The sequence below is a fragment of the Marmota monax genome, unplaced genomic scaffold (assembly GCF_021218885.2).
Source record: "Marmota monax isolate L192 unplaced genomic scaffold, Marmota_monax_Labrador192_F-V1.1 WCK01_AAM20220418_F8-fsc00044, whole genome shotgun sequence".
Taxonomy (NCBI): Eukaryota; Metazoa; Chordata; class Mammalia; order Rodentia; family Sciuridae; genus Marmota; species Marmota monax.
This window is the reverse complement of record NW_026695198.1, coordinates 2,821,383-2,843,526: the sequence shown is the minus strand read 5'-3', so window position 1 is coordinate 2,843,526 and position 22,144 is coordinate 2,821,383. Positions and strand designations below refer to the sequence as shown.

The following is a 22,144-nucleotide window of genomic DNA, read 5'->3' as shown; positions in this document are numbered from 1 at the left end:
GCATGATAATATCCTTTATCATTAGTATTTTTATTCTTTAAGATGTACAAGAACACAATCACACGTTCACTGAAATAGCAGACATGGTTTTGATCAAAGACAATATATAGTTCAGTGCTATATAGTTTAATGATGTACCTATCAGAACCACCTAAAGCTATACACACCAAACCTAATAAGTCATTAATAGTTTCCAGTTCTCTAAATTTTCAAATATTTTTCACATGTAATTACTACTACTAATATATATATTTAGTGGTAATTAACATTAAAATCAATCTACTAGTATTAAGTAATTCAGAGTAATAAACCATGAGTCAAATAATTCACTCTTTAAGTACTCAAGCTCTAAATATTATAAATTCTTTTAAAGAATATTATAAATTTTGTTTTCACAACCAAAAACTTAAATGCCATTGATGATCCTTCCAAATATTTATGTCTAAAATCCTGGAAGGCTATGCACAAACCCCTAAACAAATGTCATTACTTTAAAATGCTAGGAAAAAAAAACTTTAATCATCAATTCTGAAAATTAGTTAAGTAATTAAAACCATTAAAGCATAACACTGACCTAACAGGACAAGAATTTTATTTTTATAATCTTTATTAATATGTGATCATCTTCAAGGGTCTTACTTGCTAGCCTTTTAAACAAATTTCTAAGGCAATTTTACAGTTCATTTGAAAGGTGATATCACATAACTCCTACAACCTTCGCCACTTTACAAAACAAAGGAAAAATTGTTTCAAAACTGCTATCTTAGAAATATTACTATAATTTAGAGCAGCTCTGTTAACTCATATCAATCAGTGTCTTAGATTGCCATGTACATCTTGATTGAGACATGCAATATGGATTCTGCTTTGGAAATTAGTTAATTGGCATGCAGATTTCTGCAGAGATCCATAATCCCAAAAAACAAAGGAAGGGAAACATTATAGGGCTGACTGACAACATATACTAAAGGTGGGGGCAGCTTTCACAATGATGGATATGGGGCAAGGAAAGAGGACATGAGTTCTTCAGCTTTCCAACAGCAATCAAAATTACTAGCTTCCATGTATGACAAGACATATTTTCGAAGTGGAAGTTATTAGACTGACTCATACCAGTTACCATCAAACTCTACAAAGTGTCAATGTAATCCAATTTAATCTTCTTTAACCATTAAAAAAAACTTTAAAGACTATTCCAAGGTAACAATTCATTTGGTCTATTTTAATAAATTACACATTCTAATTTGTATGTATGTTCTTCACATGTCATTTTAAAAGTATTTAAGACATCTTTGATAATTAAAATAGAGTAGCCATGTTGAAAATAATAAGTTTACATAAACTATTACGGACTTGAATGCACTAGTGATTAAGGTAGCTCAAGGCTTTAACTTTGAATGAGCTTAATAAAAAACATCAGGGTAAGTTTGAGACATCTATCCCTATACTAAATGTTATACTAAAATGCTGGGGCGTGGTGGCTCACACCTGTAATCCCAGCAGCTCTGGAGGCTGAGGCAGAAGGATGGAGAGTTCAAAGCCAGCCTCAGTAAAAGTGAGGCACTAAGCAACTCAGTGAGAACCTGTCTCTAAATAAAATTCAAAATAGGGCTCAGGATGTGGCTCAAGCCCCATTACCAAAAAAAAAAAAAAAAAAAAAAGTAACTAAAATATTTCAAATACTTTTAAAACAATTCAAAGTTAATTATTTTTCCTTTACTATGTTAGCAAAGTTTGAACATATAACTTGATATTTTGACAATCATGGTTTTGGTTTACCTATATATTCTGGGCTGAGAGTGAGACAAATTATCAAACTTGCCAAAATAAAAGGAGCCTATCTGACTGCCTTTGATATGCTTCAGTGAATTCATAAGAAGACAACATGTTCAACAAAACATTATACCCAGTGCTTGGAAGTGAAAACAGTGACCTGAAACTTCATGTAGCTTTGGTAAAAGCAGACAAAAATGAGTTTCTACCTTCGGGGTTACATATTTGTTAGCGTACAGAGATATATTAATCCTGGTTAGTATTAAAAGCATTAACTTGAGGAGGAAATGTCTGCAATTAGTTCAATCTATTAACTAAAAGTTTCACAGAAAAAAAGTTATAAAGAAAAAAAATATGTTTGAATAGTTTGCAACCTGTAATTCTATACGAATCACTAAAATTCAAAGACCTTTTTAATTATATTATTTCTAGTAAAATCAAATCTAAAAATATAATACCTGGATTCCTCCTTGTTGAAATAGAAATTAAACTAATTATGTAATTTTTAAAGTAGATACTCTGAAAATCCCAATTCACAAGTATACAAAATAGGATAAATAATAAAGGGTGTATATGAATGAAAAGCTACAATAATTCCAATTTTTGCCACCTTGGCAAGGTACTGCACATATACATTAATATAATAGAAATGGCACAGTCTCTGAGGACACGTTCCACATTTTATTTACATTTTAAGACTAACTTTAATCTCAAAATCACATATCCATACACCTATTTCCTTTTTGTTGACTTCACTTAAACTTAAATGCATGGTTTATTAAACAAAGACTGTAAACAAATATTTACCATGTTACATGTAACACACAGGAACAGCTTTTAACAGAAATCCATCAACCCCCCCCCCAACATTTTTTATTATAAATACAGGTATCAAAACAATCCTGAACATATTTTTGATACTACTAGTAGTCAGCACCCACACCGCTTCAAAAATTACCACAATTTGTGACAATATTCATTGTACCTGCTACTTAAACAATTTCAACTGCAGCTCTTTCACTAAGCGAGATGGACAAAGCATGCCATTTCTGTTTGTCTTTCTTGAGATTTTACTTTTCAGAAACACGCAAGTTTCCAATGCATCTGACACTTCTTGCCATGCTTTCCTCTTGTAAACCTGAATTCTATTTCGAGTACTCCAGGTTCATGTTTAAATGACAGTGCCTTAACAAAAGAAAGAAAAATTGTGCTGCATTTTTCCTCCTGTTACCTGAAAACATAATGGGTGTACATATATTAAATATATCCTTACAAATGTCCGGGTCATGTTTACCAGCTGGAATTCTTTTACTTAATGTGTGGGTAATTTTGCATTGTGATATTTAATCAAGACATTAATATGAGTAGAAGGTTGTTGATTTAAGACAAGTTTGAGATTCACTAAAATTAATTGTTGTACGTTTGTCCTTCTGGTGGCTGTGGAAGCTTCATATTTTCTTTGGACATCATTAGACGTCTTAGCTCTTGAAGTACAACTTTAATGCTATATGAATTTTGCCATTTTGCTAACACTGGTATGCTTCGTGCATCCACCTGAAAGGGGAAGGAAAAAGGACAATTAACTTCTAAGTTTAAAGTATTATGGCACCAATTTTGTAAACATGCTTTAATAAGAATGTTATATAATGAAATTATAGATTCAAAAAGTATACTATAAAATTACAGGTTCAGAATTAATACAAAATTTAGGGAAATATTTCTTCTTTAACAGGAATTTCCTAAAAATGTTATACTAAATAACTAATTTATAAAAATATTTATAAGTTTCTTCTTAATGATATAAGGTCAAAAAGTTTCTATTTCCAAGGCCACTACCCAAAATCTGGACAAATTAACTCAAACTGAAATTCAGATAAGAGTTTCTAATCTGATCTCTGCATTCAGACTTTTCTTTCCAATGTAATCCATTAACCTTCCACTGTGATTGACTAAATTGGGCTAAAACTTCTTCAAAGACCTGATTGTCAGGTATTGACATTTATCTGGGGATAGTGTTATTTCCTAAAAACCCCATTCAGGAAGCTTTTTAAAATCTGACTTCAGAACTCACTCATTGGGACCCTCTCCTATCTCTCCCCACCTCCCACCCTGGGTGTTTGTCAATAATCACTGGGGGACTGGGGTCCTCAGTGGTAGAGTGCTCACCTAGCACATGTGAGGCACTGGGTTCAATCCTCAGTACCATTTAAAAATAAATAAATAAAATAAAGGTATTATGTCCATCTACAACTAAAATAATTTTTTAAATTAAAAAATAAGTAACCACTGGGAAGATAACCAATGGAAAGATGACCAAAATACATAAGCAGAAAAACTGGAACATGAGATGTCCACAAAGGCACCAAAAAGCTCCAACATATGCCTACAAATACAGAAGACTACATGCAAATATAGGGCTGTGCACAGGCTTACAAAAGACCCCAGAGGCCATAAGTTCTCACTTACAGCTTTCCTTGAACAACATACAAGATTATATGCCAAGTAGAATTTATCCCAGAATTGCAAGACAGTTTAAATATATTTTTAATCAGTATATTATACCATGTATTAGAACAGAGAACAAATATTATGATTATCTTAGTATGTGCAAAAATAATTTGACAAAATCCAACAATTTTTCATGATATAAACACATAAGAAACTACAAATAGAAGTGAACTGCCTCAATTCTCAAAAGGGAGTTTACAAAATCACAGTTAACATCATTCTTAATGGTGATAAACTGTTTCCTTCTCAGATCAGGAACAAAGACAGGGATGTCTGTACTTATCAATTCTATTTGACACTATACTGAACAGGACACTTAAGTAAAAAAATGAAATAAAAGGCAGTTGGCTTGGAAAGACAGAAATAAAACACTCTCTATTTGCAGATGACATAATCTTGTATACAGGCAATTCTAAAGACTCCACTGAAGAAACTATGGATAATAAGCAAGCTCAGCGGGGCTGCAGAATACAAGTAAAAATCACTTACAATGCATAAAATAAAAACTAGCAGAACAATGCCATTTAATACAGGATCAAAAGAATACACAGGTATAAATTTAACAAAAGAAGTATGAGATGTACGTATTAAGAACTATAAAGTAGTATGACGATGACAATATTCCTCAAATTAATGTACAGATAAAATTCCTATAAAAATTTCAACTGCCTTGGGCTGGGGATGTGGCTCAAGCGGTAGCGCGCTCGCCTGGCATGCGTGCAGCGCTGGGTTCGATCCTCAGCACCACATACAAATAAAGATGTTGTGTCTGCCGAAAACTAAAAAAAAATATTAAAAATTCTCTCTCTCTCTCTAAAAAAAATTTTCAACTGCCTTTTTCATTTCTCAGAAATGAACAAGCTGATCCCAAATTCATACAGAAATGCAAGAAACCCAGAATAGTCAAAACAATACAAGAAAGAAGAAAAGTACTAATTTCAAAAACTGCTGCAAAGCTACAATAATAGCCGGGTATGGTGGTGCATGCCTGTAATCCCAGCAGATCAGGAGGCTGAGGCAGGAAGATATCATAAGTTCAAAGTCAGCCTCAGCAATTCAAGAAGTACCTACACTGCTTAGCAAGACAGTCTCAAAATAAAATATAAAAAGGGTAGGGGATGTGGATCAATGGTTAAGCACCCCTGGTTTCAATCCCTGGGCATCAAAAATAAATAAATAAATAAACAGTAAAAATATGAGCTTTCATTTTGTATATCTTTTTAAATTTCATTTTCCTAGCAATGTTTACTGTGTTTTACAAAATACAGATCTACAACAGGTTAAAGCCAGACAACTAAGTCAAAAAATATGCCACCCTAAGCAGCACAGCCCTAGGGCACAAGAACACTTGTATATGAATGTTCATTGTAGGGGCACTGGAGCTATGGATCAGCGGTAGAGCGCTCGCCTAGCACGTGCAAGGCCCTGGGTTCGACTCTCAGAACCACATAAAAAAATAAGTAAATAAATAAAGGTATTAAAAAAAAAAAAAAGAATGTTCATTGTAGCAATCTTTTCAGTATAAACTAAAAAAATGTAAAGGCCCAAAAAGTGGAAAATGAATATTAAACAGTAAAAATGAGGGCTATAATTTGCATGCTTCAACATGGATGATCTTGAAAAATCACTAACATGATACCATATAAAAGTGATATAATCACAGACACAGATACACAATGCATAGTGAAAGCAAGATAATTATGTACAGAATGATAAACACCAAATTAAAGATGGGGCTTCCACCGCAGAATGAGGACAGGGAAAGAGGAAAGCACCACACACAGAATTAACTTTAGAATGTCCTTTTGTATTAAATTTTTAAAAATCAGTTACAAAAAAGATAAATATTAAAATTTGACAAGTTAGGTGAAAGATATATAGATGTTGGTTATATCATTCTTGATGTTGGTTATATCATTCTCTAAAACTTATCTATATATTATAAATGTTTCAAAAACACCAAAAATATTTGATTCTGGCACAAAGCCCCTGAAAAAATAAAATCACCAAAAATAAAACAAAGAAAAATAATAAATGTATATTAACTTTAAGAAAAGAATAAAAGGGTGATTCCAATAGAGTAAAAGAGGGGACATAATTCAAATTAGGCAATCAGGAAAGACTTCTCTGAGGAACTGCCATTTACACTGAGAAGTATTCATAGGGGATTAACCAGACCAGAAGATGAAATTCTCAGATAGAAAGAATAGAAAGTGGAAAAGTCCTGAGGCAAAATGAAAAACTTGCTCCTTTATCAGTTAGATTTATAACATGCAGGCAAGCATATATCTTGTGAGCTCCCAGTGAGCCATGGAAAGAAATATGCACACTGAAGAGGAATATGAAAAAGAAAAACCTGGAATAAATCTTACAATGCTGGAACACAACAAATGGCATCAAGATAAGGCTGTGGTTTTTAATAGATGGCAGATAGGAAAGAAACATGGAGAGAGACACAAAATGGATGATACATGGGTAACATGTTAGTAATGTAAAAAGGAATATACAAGAAGTCAAGCTGTTTGGTGAGGGAGGGATACTAGGGATTGAACCCAAAGGCACTTTCCCACTGATCTACATCCCCATCCCCAGCCCTTTCTTTTTGTTGTTTTTTTTAATTTTGAGAAAGAGTCCATTAAGTTGCTTGGGGCCTGATAAACTGCTGAAGCAGGCCTCTAACTTGCAATCCTCCTGTTTCAGCCTCCCAACTGAGTCACTGGGATTACAGCATTCACCACCAAGTAACTAAATCAAGGCTACAACTTATTTCCTAAGACAGATGTATTTTGCATGTAAGTATGCTCTCAACATGGCACCAAGACGGTCTGGACTTCAAGGCCCTAACAAGAATGAACCTAGGAATCTATTCACATAACAAATTCAGCTATTTCTATTAATTTATAGGGGTCAGAAACAGCATGTCTTTTTGGTTTATTTGCTTAACATGACATGCTCAGGCATGACTGTTACAATAGGCACACTTGTTCCTCCCAGAAAAACACCATTTGTGAATATTCGTCCTTTTTATCTTAATAAATGTACCCTTATCCCTAAAGAAAGGAAATAATAGTCATCTTTTCACAAATAAGGATTCAATCAAACTATGTCTACAGATTCAAACAATAAAATCTTAATAATTAACGGTTATCATCACATCTACCTAGGTAGGTGCATTAAGGTTTCTAAGGATACACTGATTTATAAAGAAAAATAATATGAGACAAGCACCTTTTTTTAGTCTTTCAGCTAAACAAAAGTTCTTTAAAACTTTCTCCTGACTATATTATATAAAATAACTATTTTAACTTACCATTCCACTGGAATTATTTATTCCATTCATATTAATTTTTGTTACAAATCTAACGGATGGAGGAGCTTCTGGGTATTTAGGTCCACATTCTACTTTCAGGCTATATATTCTGTTTTCATAATTAGTCTGAAAAGGAAAAGAAAAAAGATAATCATAATTATAATACCTGAAATAATAAAGAATAAATGTACTCACTATGACAGTAAACTTAAGAATTTATTTTTCTACATTTAATTGGTCTATATAGTTAGGAAAAAATGCAGCAAACATACTGAAAAGCAGAAATTTTATAAAATTAAAATAATTCCACAAAATAACATAATCAGAACTCACTTTTTGTGGTATAAACAATGCCTATGACAAATAAGGAAAAAGGAAACGACTTAAATTTAGAATTTGCTAAAAAAGATACACCATAAAAGGAGGGACTATTTGATTTGTGTCACACATATAGAAAGGTTCTCATTTTCCAACATAGTCCTGTTTATTCCTAGTGATCTAATGTTAATTATTAATAGTGCCTCTTTTCATTCTCAAAAGGATCTGATTGGATAACAAATTATGGTCACTCTACTTAGAATGGCAATCAATAACTTCTAGTAAAAGAGAAAATATCAGCACCAGGCACTGTGGTGCATGCCTGTGATCCTAACAGCTTGGGGGTCTGAGGCAAAAGGATTGGGAGTTCAGAGCCAGCCTCAGCAACTTAGCAAGGTCCTAAGCAACTCAGTGAGACCCTGTCTCTAAATAAAACATAAAACAGTGGGGGGCTGTGGATATGGCTCAGTAGTTAAGTGCCCTTGGGTTTAATACCTGGTACGAGGGAGAGGCAGAGGGAGAGGGAGAGGGACAGGGAGAAAATCATATTATACCATCTTGCAGTGGTAAAACATAATTATTTTAAGTCTCCAATTACTTATACTTACATTACTGTTTCATTAAACATCATTATTTGAAATCAGAGCTACAACAGCTAAGTTGTTTTGGTTTTTTTTGGTTGGGGGAGGAGTAGCAGGTATTGAACTCGACCACTGAACCACATCCCCAGCCCTACTTTGTATTTTATTTAGAGACAGGATCTCAATGAATTGCTTAGCATCTCACTTTTGCTGAGGCTGGCTTTGAATTCAGCATCCTCTTGCCTCAGCCTCGCAGTCACTGGGATTATAGGCATGTGCCATAGCACCCAATAGCAAAGTTTACACTTCGACATAATGTTAAAGTAGGGTTTCTTAAATATTAAGTTTAATTAATATTACTGCCTTATAAAACACCCATTTTAAGGCTATGACTTAAAGCTTCTAGATTATTCACTTCAATGCTTATTCTTATGTCTACTAACTTTTTTTTTAAGGCTTTTATTTGGTTAACTTATAGTCTATACTAAAACAGGATAACAAATTCAATATCTACTGATTCCTATATAAACCAGGAAGAAAAAAAAAAAAAAAAGCTAATTTGTTCTATTGATCTTACTTACCAAGCTGGTTCCTTTACTGTAAATAAACCCTAATCCCAAGTGCATATAAAATTTGCAACATTAAACTACTGTAATGTAAAATGCATGCAACAATCAAGGTACAAATGTTATTAAACATTTCAATATGTTCAAAAAGAGATGTATAAAACTCATCCAAGTTTAATAACAAATAGTGTGCCCTCCATTTTAGATAGATATAATAATTACTAAAATTAGATCTCAAGAGATCATCTTGTCTGTGGTTCTTCAATCTGAATTCATCAGACAAAAGAACACTAAAAAAAAAAAAAAATTACTAGCCCCCCACCCAAAAAATTCTGTAATATTAAAAATACCTGAGATATCTTAAAAAAAAAAAAAAAAAAACTAGAACTCCCAAACTCCTACACTTTGCTGTACTTAGAAATAATTTAGTGTTTTCTTGTAAAGAAAAATAAGCATACACCAACTCTACAATGTACCAATTCTACTCTCAGGCATTTACCCTAGAAAAACAGAAACAAACATATGTTCATAAAAAGGCTTCTTTAAGAATATACTCTCATGTATGACTAAAAAAAATAAAATTAAAATAAATTGTAAGGTTAAAAAAAAAAGAATATACTCATGGGGCTGGGGTTATGGCTCAGTAGTACAGAGCTTGCCTAGCATGTGTGAGGCACTGGGTTCAATCCCCAGCACCACGTAAACAAATTAAATAAGCAAAATAAAGGTATTGTGTCCATCTACAACTAAAAAATATATTTTTTAAAAAAGAATATACTCATATTGTGAATTGAGCAGCTATGAACACTGATATGGCTAAGTCCTTTCGGTATAGACCAAGGTGTGGGATAGCTCAGTCAAATGGTGGTTCTATTCGAAGTTTTCTAAGGAATCTTTTTTTTTTTTTTTTTTTTTAAGAGAGAGAGAGAGAGAGAGAGAGAGAGAGAGAGAGAATTTCAATATTTATTTTTCAGTTTTCGGCGGACACAACATCTTTGTTTGTATGTGGTGCTGAGGATCGAACCCGGGCTGCACGCATGCCAGGCGAGTGCGCTACCGCTTGAGCCACATCCCCAGCCCAAGGAATCTTCATACTACTTTCCAGACTGGTTGCACCAATTTGCAGTCCCACCAGCAATATATGAGAGTGCCTTTTCCTCACGAACATCTATTGTTGTCTGTATTCTTGATAACTGCCATTCTGACTCGCATGAGATAAAATCTTAAGAGTAGTTTTGATTTGCATTTCTGTAATTAGTAGAGATGTTGAACATTTTTTCATATATTTGTTGACTGAATACATATCTTCTTCTGAGAAGTGTCTGTTCAGCTCCTTAGCCCATTTATTGATTGGGCTGTTTGGTTTTTTGGTGTTAGGTTTTTGAGAGCTTTATATATCCTAGAGATTAGTGCTTTATCTGATGTGTGTGTGGCAAAAATTTGCTCCCAAAATGTAGGCTCTCTGTTCACCTCATTGATTGTTTCTTCTGCTGAGAAGAAGCTTTTTAATTTGAATCTATCCCATTTATTAATTCTTGATTTTATTTCTTGTGCTTCAGGAAGCAAACTAGATGCCCTTCAATAAATTAATGGATAAAGAAACTGTGGTATATATACACAACAGAATATTACTCAGAGAATAAAATTATGGCATTCGCAGGTAAATGGATGGAGTTGAAGAACATTATGCTAAGCGAAGTAAACTAATCCCAAAAAACCAAAGGCCAATGTTCTCTCTGATAAGTGGATACTGATCCATAACAGGCAGAGGGGAGGCATGGGAAAAATGGAGGAACTTTGACTGAGCAAAGAGGAAGGAGAGAAGGGAGGGTACATGGAGGCAAGAAAGATGGTGGAATGAGATGGATATCATTACCCTAGGTACAAGTATGACTGCACATAAGGTGCAGTGTTACACTGTATACAACATAGAAATGTAAAGTTGTGCTGCAATTGTGTACAATGAATCAAAATGCATTCTGCTGTCATATATACCTAATTAAAATAAATTATTTTTTAAAAGATAATACACTCATAGTAGCCAGGCACTGTGGTAAACCCATGTAATTCTAATGACTAGGAGGCCAAGGCAGGAGAATCACAAGTTGGAGGATAGCCTCAGCAACTTAGTGAGACCCTGTCTTAAAATATAAAATAAAAAGAACTGAGGAAAAAAACAAAACAAAAAAGGACTGAAAATGTAACTCAGTGGTCAAGTAACCCTGGGTTCAATTCTCAGTACCAAAAAAAGAGAACAGTCATTGCAGTTTTATTTCTAACATCCAGAAAGATAAAATCCTAATGAACAGGAAAACTGACATCCATACATTAAAATACAATTCTGCAATAAAAGAAACACTTTTGCTACCTGTGACAACATAGCTGAGTTGCGCAAACATTGTGTAAAGAAGCAGAACCATTAAGTGTGCACGCTATGATTCTACTGATCAAAGTCTTAGACCATGTGAAACTACTCTCAGGAGCAGGAAGAAGGGAGAGCAAGTGAAAAAGGGCATGGGGAGCTTTCTGAAGTGAACAAAAGATTCTATATTTCAATAGTAGCAGAGGTAGTGAGGTATTTGTCAAATTCACAGCAAAATCTATATATTTCATTAAATATAAATTCTACCTTAATTTTTGTAAAGTTATAGAGATCCCTAAACTAGCCCACTAACCTAATTCAATGCTTAGAATAAATTTAAATTTCTACATCTTAATTAACACTTTACCTCCTCTAAATTTTAAATTAACAGCCTAGTCTTCCTTTTATCTAACAAAATAGCAAAATAAAATAGAAATGAAGGTAGGAAAAGCAGCTAATATTTACAAGTCAGGTGCTCTCCTTTGTCTATGATTTCATTTAATTCTCACAACTTCTAAAGATGGAGACAGTACCTCTATTTACATATGAGAAAGCTTGAAAAAGTTACTAAGCCTCTTATGCCAACAAATATTGCTACAGAAAATAGAACAAACAAATACAAAGAAAAGTTGTTAATCCTATAGATCCAAATAACTATTGGAATAATTTTAAAAACAGGAATACAAGGGCTGGGGATATAGCTCAGTTGGTAGAGTGCTTTCCTAACATGCACAAAGCCCTGAGTTCAATCCCAGCACCACCAAAAAATAAAAATAAAAGCAGAAATATAAAAGGCTGTGGATGGGGCTGGGGATGTGGCTCAAGCGGTAACGCGCTTGCCTGGCATGCATGCGGCCCGGGTTCGATCCTCAGCACCACATACAAACAAAGATGTTGTGCCCACCAATAACTAAAAATAAATAAATAAAAATTAAAATTCTCTTCTTTCTCTCTCTCTCTCTCTCTCTCTCTCTCTCTCTCTCTAAAAAAAATTTAAAAGAAAAAAAAGAAAGGCTGTGGATGTAGCTCAGTTGTAGGGTGTGTATTTTGAATGAGTGAGGCCCTGGGTTCAATCCTCAGCATGGTGGGGAAAAATATTAAGGATCTTAATTAATATCACACAAAATAAAAAACAACCATGACCCTAAAAAACAAATGCCAAATGTCTTCTTTGATATAAGGAGAGCAACTAAGAACAGAGCAGGGAGGAAGAACATGAGAAAAAGATTAACATTAAACAGGGACTAGAGGTGGGAGGGAAAGGGAGAGAGAAGGGAAATTGCATGGAAATGGAAGGAGACCCTCATTGTTATACAAAATTACATATAAGAGGTTGTGAGGGGAAAGGGAAAAAAAAAAACAAGGGAGAGAATTGAATTACAGCAGATGGGGTAGAGAGAGAAGATGGGAGGGGAGGGGAGGGGAGGGGGGATAGTAGAGGATAGGAAAGGTAGCAGAATACAACAGTCACTAGTATGGCATTATGTAAAAACGTGGATGTGTAACCGATGTGATTTTGCAATCTGTATATGGGGTAAAAATGGGAGTTCATAACCCACTTGAATCAAATGTATGAAATATGATATGTCAAGAGCTTTGTAATGTTTTGAACAACCAATAAAAAAAAAAGAGAGAATGAAAAAAATAAATAAAAAACAACCATGAAACAGTATGTGAAGGTAAGAGTCTTACTAGTGTTGTGGCTGAATGTGGATACTCAAAACTGGGAACAAAATTGCTCTAAATATTCCACTTTATAAAGAGAAAAAAATTGGGATAAAACACTATCCCTTGTTATTTTACAGAAAGGCAGCAATGTAAACATCTGCCTTCAACAGAACTGGAGAAGACAAGGGGACCGTAGGCAGAGTCTAGCTCAGGAAGTATGGGTGCCTTTGTAGGACCATGCCCTTACTGCCTCATCCTGGCACCCAAAGAAGGTCAGAGGGGGCCCTGATGGGATTCAGGACAAACTACCCTAAAATATGGCACCGTGGCATTGGGGAAAATGGGAGAAACAGTGAAGACTACTCTCGAGGCGCCTCCCCTTCTTCCCTGCAGCAGAACACAAAATCTTGCTGACTTTCCCCTGAAGTAGATCATGAGACTTCATTTCAGAGGTGCTCTCCTGATATCCACAGGAAAGGAAAATCCTCATTTCTGAAGGCACACAGAAAAATTTGAATAGGACTTACTAAATTCTGCCCAATTTATTACCACTAGATCATATTCCCTTTGTCCAAGCATGCTCCTGCAAATGTCCACATTCATTCTTCATCAAAGTCAGTATAAAAATACACAGGCTTCCCTGTTTCTTTAGGTATTCATTTCTTCTTCATAATTTGTATGTTCTTCTCTTGTTAATCTTTTACTACCAGTTTCTCAGCCATAAACCTTGTGATAAATGAGGAAAAGATATTACTTTTTCTCTCTTACAGCTCCAGTACTACAATCCATAGAAAGAAGAGGGTCCAGAGTAGCATCTTGTCTATGTTCCCTAGGTCCCTCTGCGCTACTTGCAGAGAAACAGCCTTCACTACCTAGGGATGGATGGTACATGGTGTTTTCTGTGGTTCAATGACACCAGAAAAGGCAGCTGACTTGGGGAATTATCATGGGGAGCCCCAACTGAGTGAGAAAGTAAGCAGGAGCTGTTAACATTTCCTCAACATCTGGGAACTGTGCTATGGGTCAACTCACAAGACCACTGATGGGCTAGGATTGTGGCTCAATGGTAGATGGCTCGCCTACCATGCATGAGGCACTGGATTCAATCCTCAGCACCACATAAATGTAAAATAAAGATATTGTGTTCACCTAAAACTAAATATATATATATATATATATATATATATATATATATATATATTTTTTTTTTTTTAATTATATTAATAAAAATAAAATAAAAAAAGACCACTGATGAACCCATATACAAGCTCCAAAACATTCTTAAGTCCACTGAAAGTGCCAGGTGTGATGATGAACACCTGTAGTCGCAGTTACTCAGGAGACTGAGGCAGAAGGATCACTTGAGCCCACAAGTTTGTGACCAGCCTGGGCAAGACAAAATGAAACCCCAGCTAGGGGAGCAGGGGTCAGGGGAATCCACTGGAGGCAGAAACAATGGCTGGAGAAACCAAATCTAAACAGTTTCACAAATTTATATCTAACTTCTGACTTAAATCTCCAAACTATTCTAAGTCAGAATGTTCATAAATTACAAGCATTTTTTTTTAAAAACAAAACAGACTTGGTTCACAGGCAGTAAAAACTCCAAGTATTCATTACAAATTCCAAGTTATAAAAAATTGTTCTAACCATCAACATCCTATTTCCTTCCTTAAATGTCTTAAGGAAAAACCAGAGAAGGGGAAGGAAGAAGGTGACAGTTAAGAACCTATGAGGGGGCTGGGGATGTGGCTCAAGCGGTAGCGCGCTCGCCTGGCATGCGTGCGGCCCGGGTTCGATCCTCAGCACCACATACAAACAAAGATGTTGTGTCCGTCGAGAACTAAAAAATAAATATTAAAAAAATTCTCTCTCTAAAAAAAAAATTTAAAAAAAAAAGAACCTATGAGAATTTTGCAAAGGAACACCAGAAAACAACACAAAACATTCATTAATTTATTCTCTAAAGTTAACACTGCTAATTACTTGACCTATTTTTCTTTTGCAATAATCAAGAGGAAATGTAATCTTTATTCAACAGCAAAAAAACAAACAAACAAACAACAAAAAAAAAAACACCAAAGATTTAAAGAAACCCTTCAAATTTGTATTCTTTCCTGCAAGGCAAAAACATTACATAACACATGTTCCAAAGACACTGCAGGGAGTATAGTAGGTTGGACCTTTGAGTAAGAAATGCAATGCAGGAAAAAAAAAAATCCCAATCTAGAAAAAAAAAAAAAAAAAAAAAAGATCTTCATAAACCCAAGAAAGATCTAAGAATAATGCACAACAGACCAACTGCCAACAATACTAGTCAGTATGTAAAAATTCAGCTGTGTTTTGTTTTGTTTCATTTTTTTTGGTGCTGGGGATTGAGCCCCAGGACTTCAGCATGCTAAATACATACATGCTATCCACTGAGCTACATCAGCAGAACCCTAGATTTTTTAATATATTTTATAAATGAAGAAATTGAGGCCCACAGCATTTCCAAGGCACGTGAAACAGAGGGGAAAATAGAAATGTGCGCTCAATAAAATTAGAAACCCTTGGTTTTATATATATACAAGGGGGTTAGTAAAATGTTACATTAAAATGACTGCTCCTCCCAAACACCCCCTCCATTTCCTCACCTTTTTCCTCTCTATCTGGAATGTTCTCCATCCCCATCACCACCTTCAGAAATCCTACCAGTCAGTTCTTTAAGGCTCATTCCAAAGGCAACTTCCTCCACTGTCCAGCCTTCCTCAATTATTCCAGCTAGAAGAAACATATTCTAAAGTCCCATAGTGAACTTGCTCTGCCATATTTAGAATCTGTCATTTCTACTGATTTTTTTTCCTCTACTAAACTACAAACACCTTCATGACAAAATCATCTCAATCTTCCTCCCCCCACAATCCTCCTCATAATCAAGCATTACACCCTGCACACAAGAGATACCCATAAATGTATACAAAATTATTTAACAGAATAATTCTTTCAATTAAAGGTTTATCATAAGTTTTTATTTTAATATTAATAGTATAAAAATAAGGTTTATTCTAAAGTAACAATATTAATAGAAAAAATATAAATTTATAGCACTGACCCTTGGTGGCCCAATAATCATGCCTGTCCACCTTGTAAGTGTCATATCTTCATCATCTTCAAGTCCCCAGCTAACCGTGCCATCACCTACTCCTTTTTGTCCTTCTTCAAGTTCTTCCAACAAGCGAAAATTACGAGGAACTTTAACTCCTACACAAAAGAACATCAATGTAAATGTACAAAACTCATAATAAGAGCTACACATATGTAAATTCAACTTCTTCCAAATTAATTTTACAAATGACTTCTGTTTGATATAGAAAGCACTGTATCAAACATTAACCCATTAAGTACCATCATCCCAGATGTGGGATACCTATAAAAACATAAATTGAACAAAAAATATACTACTTATGATAACTTTTGATAAATATTGTTTTTAGAGTTCTATTCTTTTGAGAAAAGTAATAAATGAAGATCAGAACATTTTAATATGTATTTTTTCATATATGTATTTTCACATTACTTTATACTTTAATGTTATATTTATTCATATATAAACTACATATGTAGAAATATATAAATTCTAGATTATGATTTCAAACTTGCACTTGTATCAATTTCACTAAAATATTTGGAGAATTGAAAACCTGGGACTTAATGAGTTAATAACAGAATACAATGTATATATAAATTCCTGTTTAATCAATTTTACACTAACATAAATCAATCATAAGGAAATCATTAAAAAAAAAATTCCTACTTGAGATTTCTGTTCCAAGCCAAGAATTCTGTATCAAGTAAGTAGGCATGACCCAAAAATTTATGGTTAAATTATTTAATGTATATGTTCTAATAATTTTTAATTGTTTTTTTATTTATTTATTTTTATATGGTGCTGAGGATCAAACCCAGCGCCTCACACATGCTAGGCGAGCACTCTACCGCTGAGCCACAACCCCAGCCCCATTTAATAATTTTTAATAAGAATCATGTTCCATATTAGAAAATTCACCAGAAGCTACAGTTTTCTAGATACAGAAGTAGCCCTCCCGATGGTTCCTACTCCTCATCTTTCCATTAGTTAGGACTCTGGTCCTACTTTTACTTCTACCTGGCCTACTTCTACCAGGTCAACACCATCACTCAAAGGTCACTTGGGGCATTACCTGATTTGAGAATAAATCTCATATTCCTAAATTTTCTAGGACACTCCCACCACCTCCTGGCACAATCTAGCAAATGTTTCATCATCCAGTAACCCTTCTCACACCTCCACTCCATGTCACACTTTTCCATTTTCTAGACCTCAACAGAATGTTCATAAATGTTCATTTCTCTTTTGACCTTAACATTCCTTACTGTATTACTAAAATCTTAACAGGAATCCCTGTGCCTAGAATGTCCTGTTTACATTTATGCCTTCTTTCTCAAAGAATCTGGTCTTTCCCATAATTCCAATCTCCAATCCCTAGAAGCCAACCACAAATCTACTTTTCCAAAACCTTTCTTTCCTATGATTACTGTATCAGTAAGGACTCTCTATTAAAGGGGAGGTCTTCCATGCTCTCAAGAACATCTTACATGAAACATTCCCCAACCCCACCACACAAATTCTGTTAAAAGTACATAAATGCCCTCAAAATTCTGTCTCTGATCCATATGCATGTGCTTGTATGCTTTCTCTCCTCCCACCCATACACATACATATAGGCTGATTTGTCCTTAAAAGCAACTGTGCATGGTAATGCACAACTTGCAACTAGGCATTACTAATGTTTGGTAATCCTTCTGGACATATAATGAAAATCCAATAAGTACCATAACTTTAAAACAAAATAAAACCAAAAACCATAAGCCACTTTGTATACTATGCTTCATAAAAATGATTGAAAATCATAGAGCACAGAAATATGGAGCTGCTATAAATCCCAATATCAGTAGTCATTATAATTACTATGATTATTAGTAACCACTTGTTTTAAATAAATTATTCCATTTATTCCTATAGCCACTTGAAACCAAAGAAGTTATACAACATTCCCAAGGTCACACAGCTCACAGGAACAGGTCCAATATTAAAACCTAGTTTCTATCCAGGCACAATGATATGCTCCTGTAATCATAGTTTTGGGGAGGCTGCAACAGAAGAATATCAAGTCTGAAGCCAGCCTCAGCAGTTTGGTGAGACATTTTCTCAAAATTAAAAAAAAGAAAAGAAAGAAAGAAATTTAAAGAGTGGGATGTAGTTCAGTAGAATACTCCTGGGTTCAACCCCCCAGTTCTGGGAAAAGAAAAAGGAAACCTAGTTTCTAGATCTTAATGCCCTTTTCACCACTTAGTTGTACAGTGTTATTAGCTATACAGTAGTACACCCTGGTGGCATAAACACACAGATCTAGGAATTAAACTGCCTAAAGCCAGCTCCAGCTTCAGTTTTGCCAATCACATTTTTTTTTTTTTTTTTGGGTACTGGCAATTGAAACCAGTGGCATCAACCACTATGCCACATCCCAGTCCTTTTTAAATATTTTTTATTTAGATACAAGGTCTCACTAAGTTGCTGAGGCTGGCTTTGAATTCATGATCCTCCTGGCTCAGCCTCTGTGGCCCACCGCAGCCAGCTGCCACTCACTTTTGATATGTAATCCTAGCAACATTTTTTTAGCTATAAATCAGATAACAATAGTTCCTACCTTACTGAATCACTGTAGAAATTCATAAAAAGTATATCTTATATACTATAAATATTGACTGTGGTCATTGTAGTGTCCAAAGCATGACATAAACTTCTATTTAACTCCATCTGAGTTGTTGAGAATCAAAGCTCCTTGTAAATTCTGGTAGGGCGGCCTCTGGAAATTTTATTCTAAGTTTCTATTTACATTTTAGTGAGACACTACTCTGTTTATTTGTTTATTTACTTTATTTTTGGTAGCTACAGAATCATGATCTTTATAACACATTTGTATAAAACTGCTTTTTGAAGTAATCTTAAACAAGCAAACAAGCTCAATTACCCTTGCCATTATAAAGTCAGCCCTCCAAAAATAACTAAATGTGTTAAATTTTTTCCTCCATTTTGTGTCAAGGCAGGCATCCAAAACTACAAAGAAACAATGTAAAATTTATGTCTCCTGTACTTAAGTACCATAAATGTGACAAACATTTACTGCTAAACTTTTTGCCACCTCTCCACATAACAGTTTGGGAAAATAGCTTTAATATTAATAAGACTCATCATTATTGGCAATGTTAACATTTTTTTTCTAGCAATGGGTATTAAACCTAGGGTGCTTTATCACTGAGCTACATCCCCATTTTTTTTTTTTTTTTTACTTAGTTTCTTGAAACAGGGTCTAAATTGCTCGAGGCCTAAATTGTTGAGGCTGGTCTCAAACTTATGACTCTCTCTCAGCTTCCCAAGTAGCTGGGATTTTAGGAATGAGCCACTGTACCCGACAATGTTAACACTTAAAAGAATTCTAATAAAGTATAAAACTCAAAACCAAAACAAATGATGAGCTATATTTTCAAATTCAGAGCTAGAGCACTCTGGTCTTATTTCATTTAACCATTAATGCCTGTGAAGAGAAAACAGCCACAAGATGGGGCTGTTGCTTCACAAAGTTACTCTACACAAAGACTGCCCTCTGAATCTCAAATTGCAGAAAAAAATCTTAAGGTTACAGAAACACCGGTCAACAAATCACATCAAGAATTCAAGTCTCCAGGTTTCCCACCAACTGAATTTTCTAGTAACTACACCACAAGGAACCTCTACTATGACCAAAAATAGTAGTAATATTAATAAGCAAACCATGACTGCAAAGAACCTGGAAAACATGCCTCCTCAGGGGCAGCAGTACATTCCTGCAATCCCAGGACTTGACTGGCTGACGGGAGGATCACAAGTTTGTGGCCAGCCTCAGCAATTAAGCAAGATCCTATCTCAAAAAATAAAAAGGACTAGGGATGTAGCCAGTAGTAAAGCACCCATGGGTTTAATCTCTAGTACTGAAAAGGGGGGGGGGGGGAATGCCTCAATTTTTCAGCTGAAATATATCTAATCTTATTGCCTTAAATTCACATGCTACCCGCCCTCTTAGCCCAGTGCCCAAAAAACGCATAAAGACTGACAAATAAAACTCCAGGAGAAGTCATGTCTTAGTATGCTCATTAGAAAAAAGATTTCCTAATTTTAATACATGAATTTTTGACCTTTTGTCTTTTTCCCATTTTAATTTTTTTCAAGTTAATGGCGGGCAGGGTGAAAACACAAATTGAACAAATATTTTTAAATACTAGTCTGGTTGGGAGGACAAGAATAAAGAGATATTGCTGCACAGTTTGACCAGGTGAATGATCATCTACTCAAAAATTAAAGAAAACACCTTTAAAATGTTTTTCATCTCATTTACTTTCTAACCTTACTGTAGGTGCTCCTCATAAACACCCAGGTCTGCCTTTCCCCAGTTTCCAGGGTATCTGTGGGGATAAGGAGGAGGGTCACAGGAACACATGTACTGGTGGACAATCCAGCTCTTCCAGGTTCCACAACCAGCCACTGCTCATCTTCCCTTTGCAGAGTTTCCTTAGACACATAGGTTTCTGTCACTCTTCAAAAAACTAGAGGGTTCACCTTGTTAAGATGGAACTCATTAAAAGCCGCATCTGTTAAATTTTAGCTCTCTGGTTCCTTTATCAATCTGGGAATTCAACTCCCCATATAGCCGACTTAATGAAAACTAACATATTTATTGAACATGTCTATGTGACAGACATTTGCTAAAAACTTTACAGGCAAAAGTATTTTATCATAGTTCACTATGCAAGTTATTAAACCTCACCTTTTACTAGGTAAGAAAACTGAGGCTTAGGCTGGGGATATAGCTCAGTTGGTCAAGTGCTTGCCTTGCATGCACAAGGCCCTGGGTTCAATCCCCAGCACCACAAATTTAAAAAAAAAAAAAAAAACAATTAATTATTAGGTTAAGCCTTACGAAATTGCTAATGCTCAGGCTTATTTTAAACCAACAGAAATAGCACTTTCATATGGTCTGACCTAACAATATGGAGCATGAGTGGAGGAATAAGGGTTGAAACTTAGTTCACAACCCAAGTTCACGGCCATTATTCCCATGGCTTCATCATGAAACCTATTTGGTCCTAGATGGTACTCGCTTCCCTAACTCCTGGTTAAACTGTCCCCAAATCCTGCAAATCTGATGGGGATGGGAAACACACCCTCATCAACTATAGGAGCAACTTCATAGTTCCTTCCCTGATAGAGCTTACAGTTCAAAGGGGAGGCAAATCACAGAAATGACACAATTAGAGTATGAAAAATATAAGACAAGTAAAGGCAACATAAAACTTTTAAAAACTGATAGTTCCCCTTTACTAAGATACTAGTCAGATGACTCTGGGTAAAGCGTTTACTTTCATACTTTGGCTGAATGCCATCAGTGATATAAAATCTTTTGTTCACTCTCAGCATATCTCAATGACCAACATATAAGAGCCCACTGCAGGAGAGAGATCTACTAGACTGAGATAAGGCTGTGGAAAGGAGAAATCTTGCCACATCTCTATCGCCCCCCAGAACCGCTGCTGACCCACAGTATCTCTAAAGCCCCTTTCAAATGTAAGATTCTTGCACTTTATGAAAACAAGCTATCGGAGTTTTTTTTTTTTTTTTTTTTTTTTTGGTGGTACTGGGGATTGAACCCAGAGGTGTTCTACCAATGAGCTATATCCCCAACCCTTTTTATTTTTTTTGAGACAAGCTCTCACTACAATGCCCAGATAGGCCTCAAACCTGCAATCCTCCTGTCTCAGCCTCTCCAATTGCTGGAATTACAGGTGACTACTATATCTGGCTCATAAATTGATTTTGAAACAAACTATCTATACAGTGTCTGAAATGCCTTCTGAATCAAACATTAAATCCATTTCAAGAGTTGTGCAATTTATACTGTTTCACTTCCTAAAAATTTGTGAGTCTTAGCAGGGCACAGTGTTG

General features: G+C 35.0%; 1 protein-coding gene across 1 annotated transcript in view; it reads right to left on the bottom strand.

Annotated features, from left to right (window-relative positions):
• Positions 1-2,441: 2,441 nt before the first annotated feature.
• Ube2v2 (ubiquitin conjugating enzyme E2 V2) overlaps positions 2,442-22,144 on the bottom strand; it is a 31,803-nt gene continuing 12,100 nt past the window's right edge. The window contains exons 2-4 of the mRNA XM_046428597.2: positions 16,181-16,329; positions 7,592-7,717; positions 2,442-3,327 (exon numbers count right to left, since the gene is read on the bottom strand). Coding sequence (XP_046284553.1) covers positions 3,181-3,327; positions 7,592-7,717; positions 16,181-16,329 — 422 coding nt within the window. The 3' untranslated portion in view covers positions 2,442-3,180. The remainder of the gene's footprint in view (positions 3,328-7,591; positions 7,718-16,180; positions 16,330-22,144) is intronic.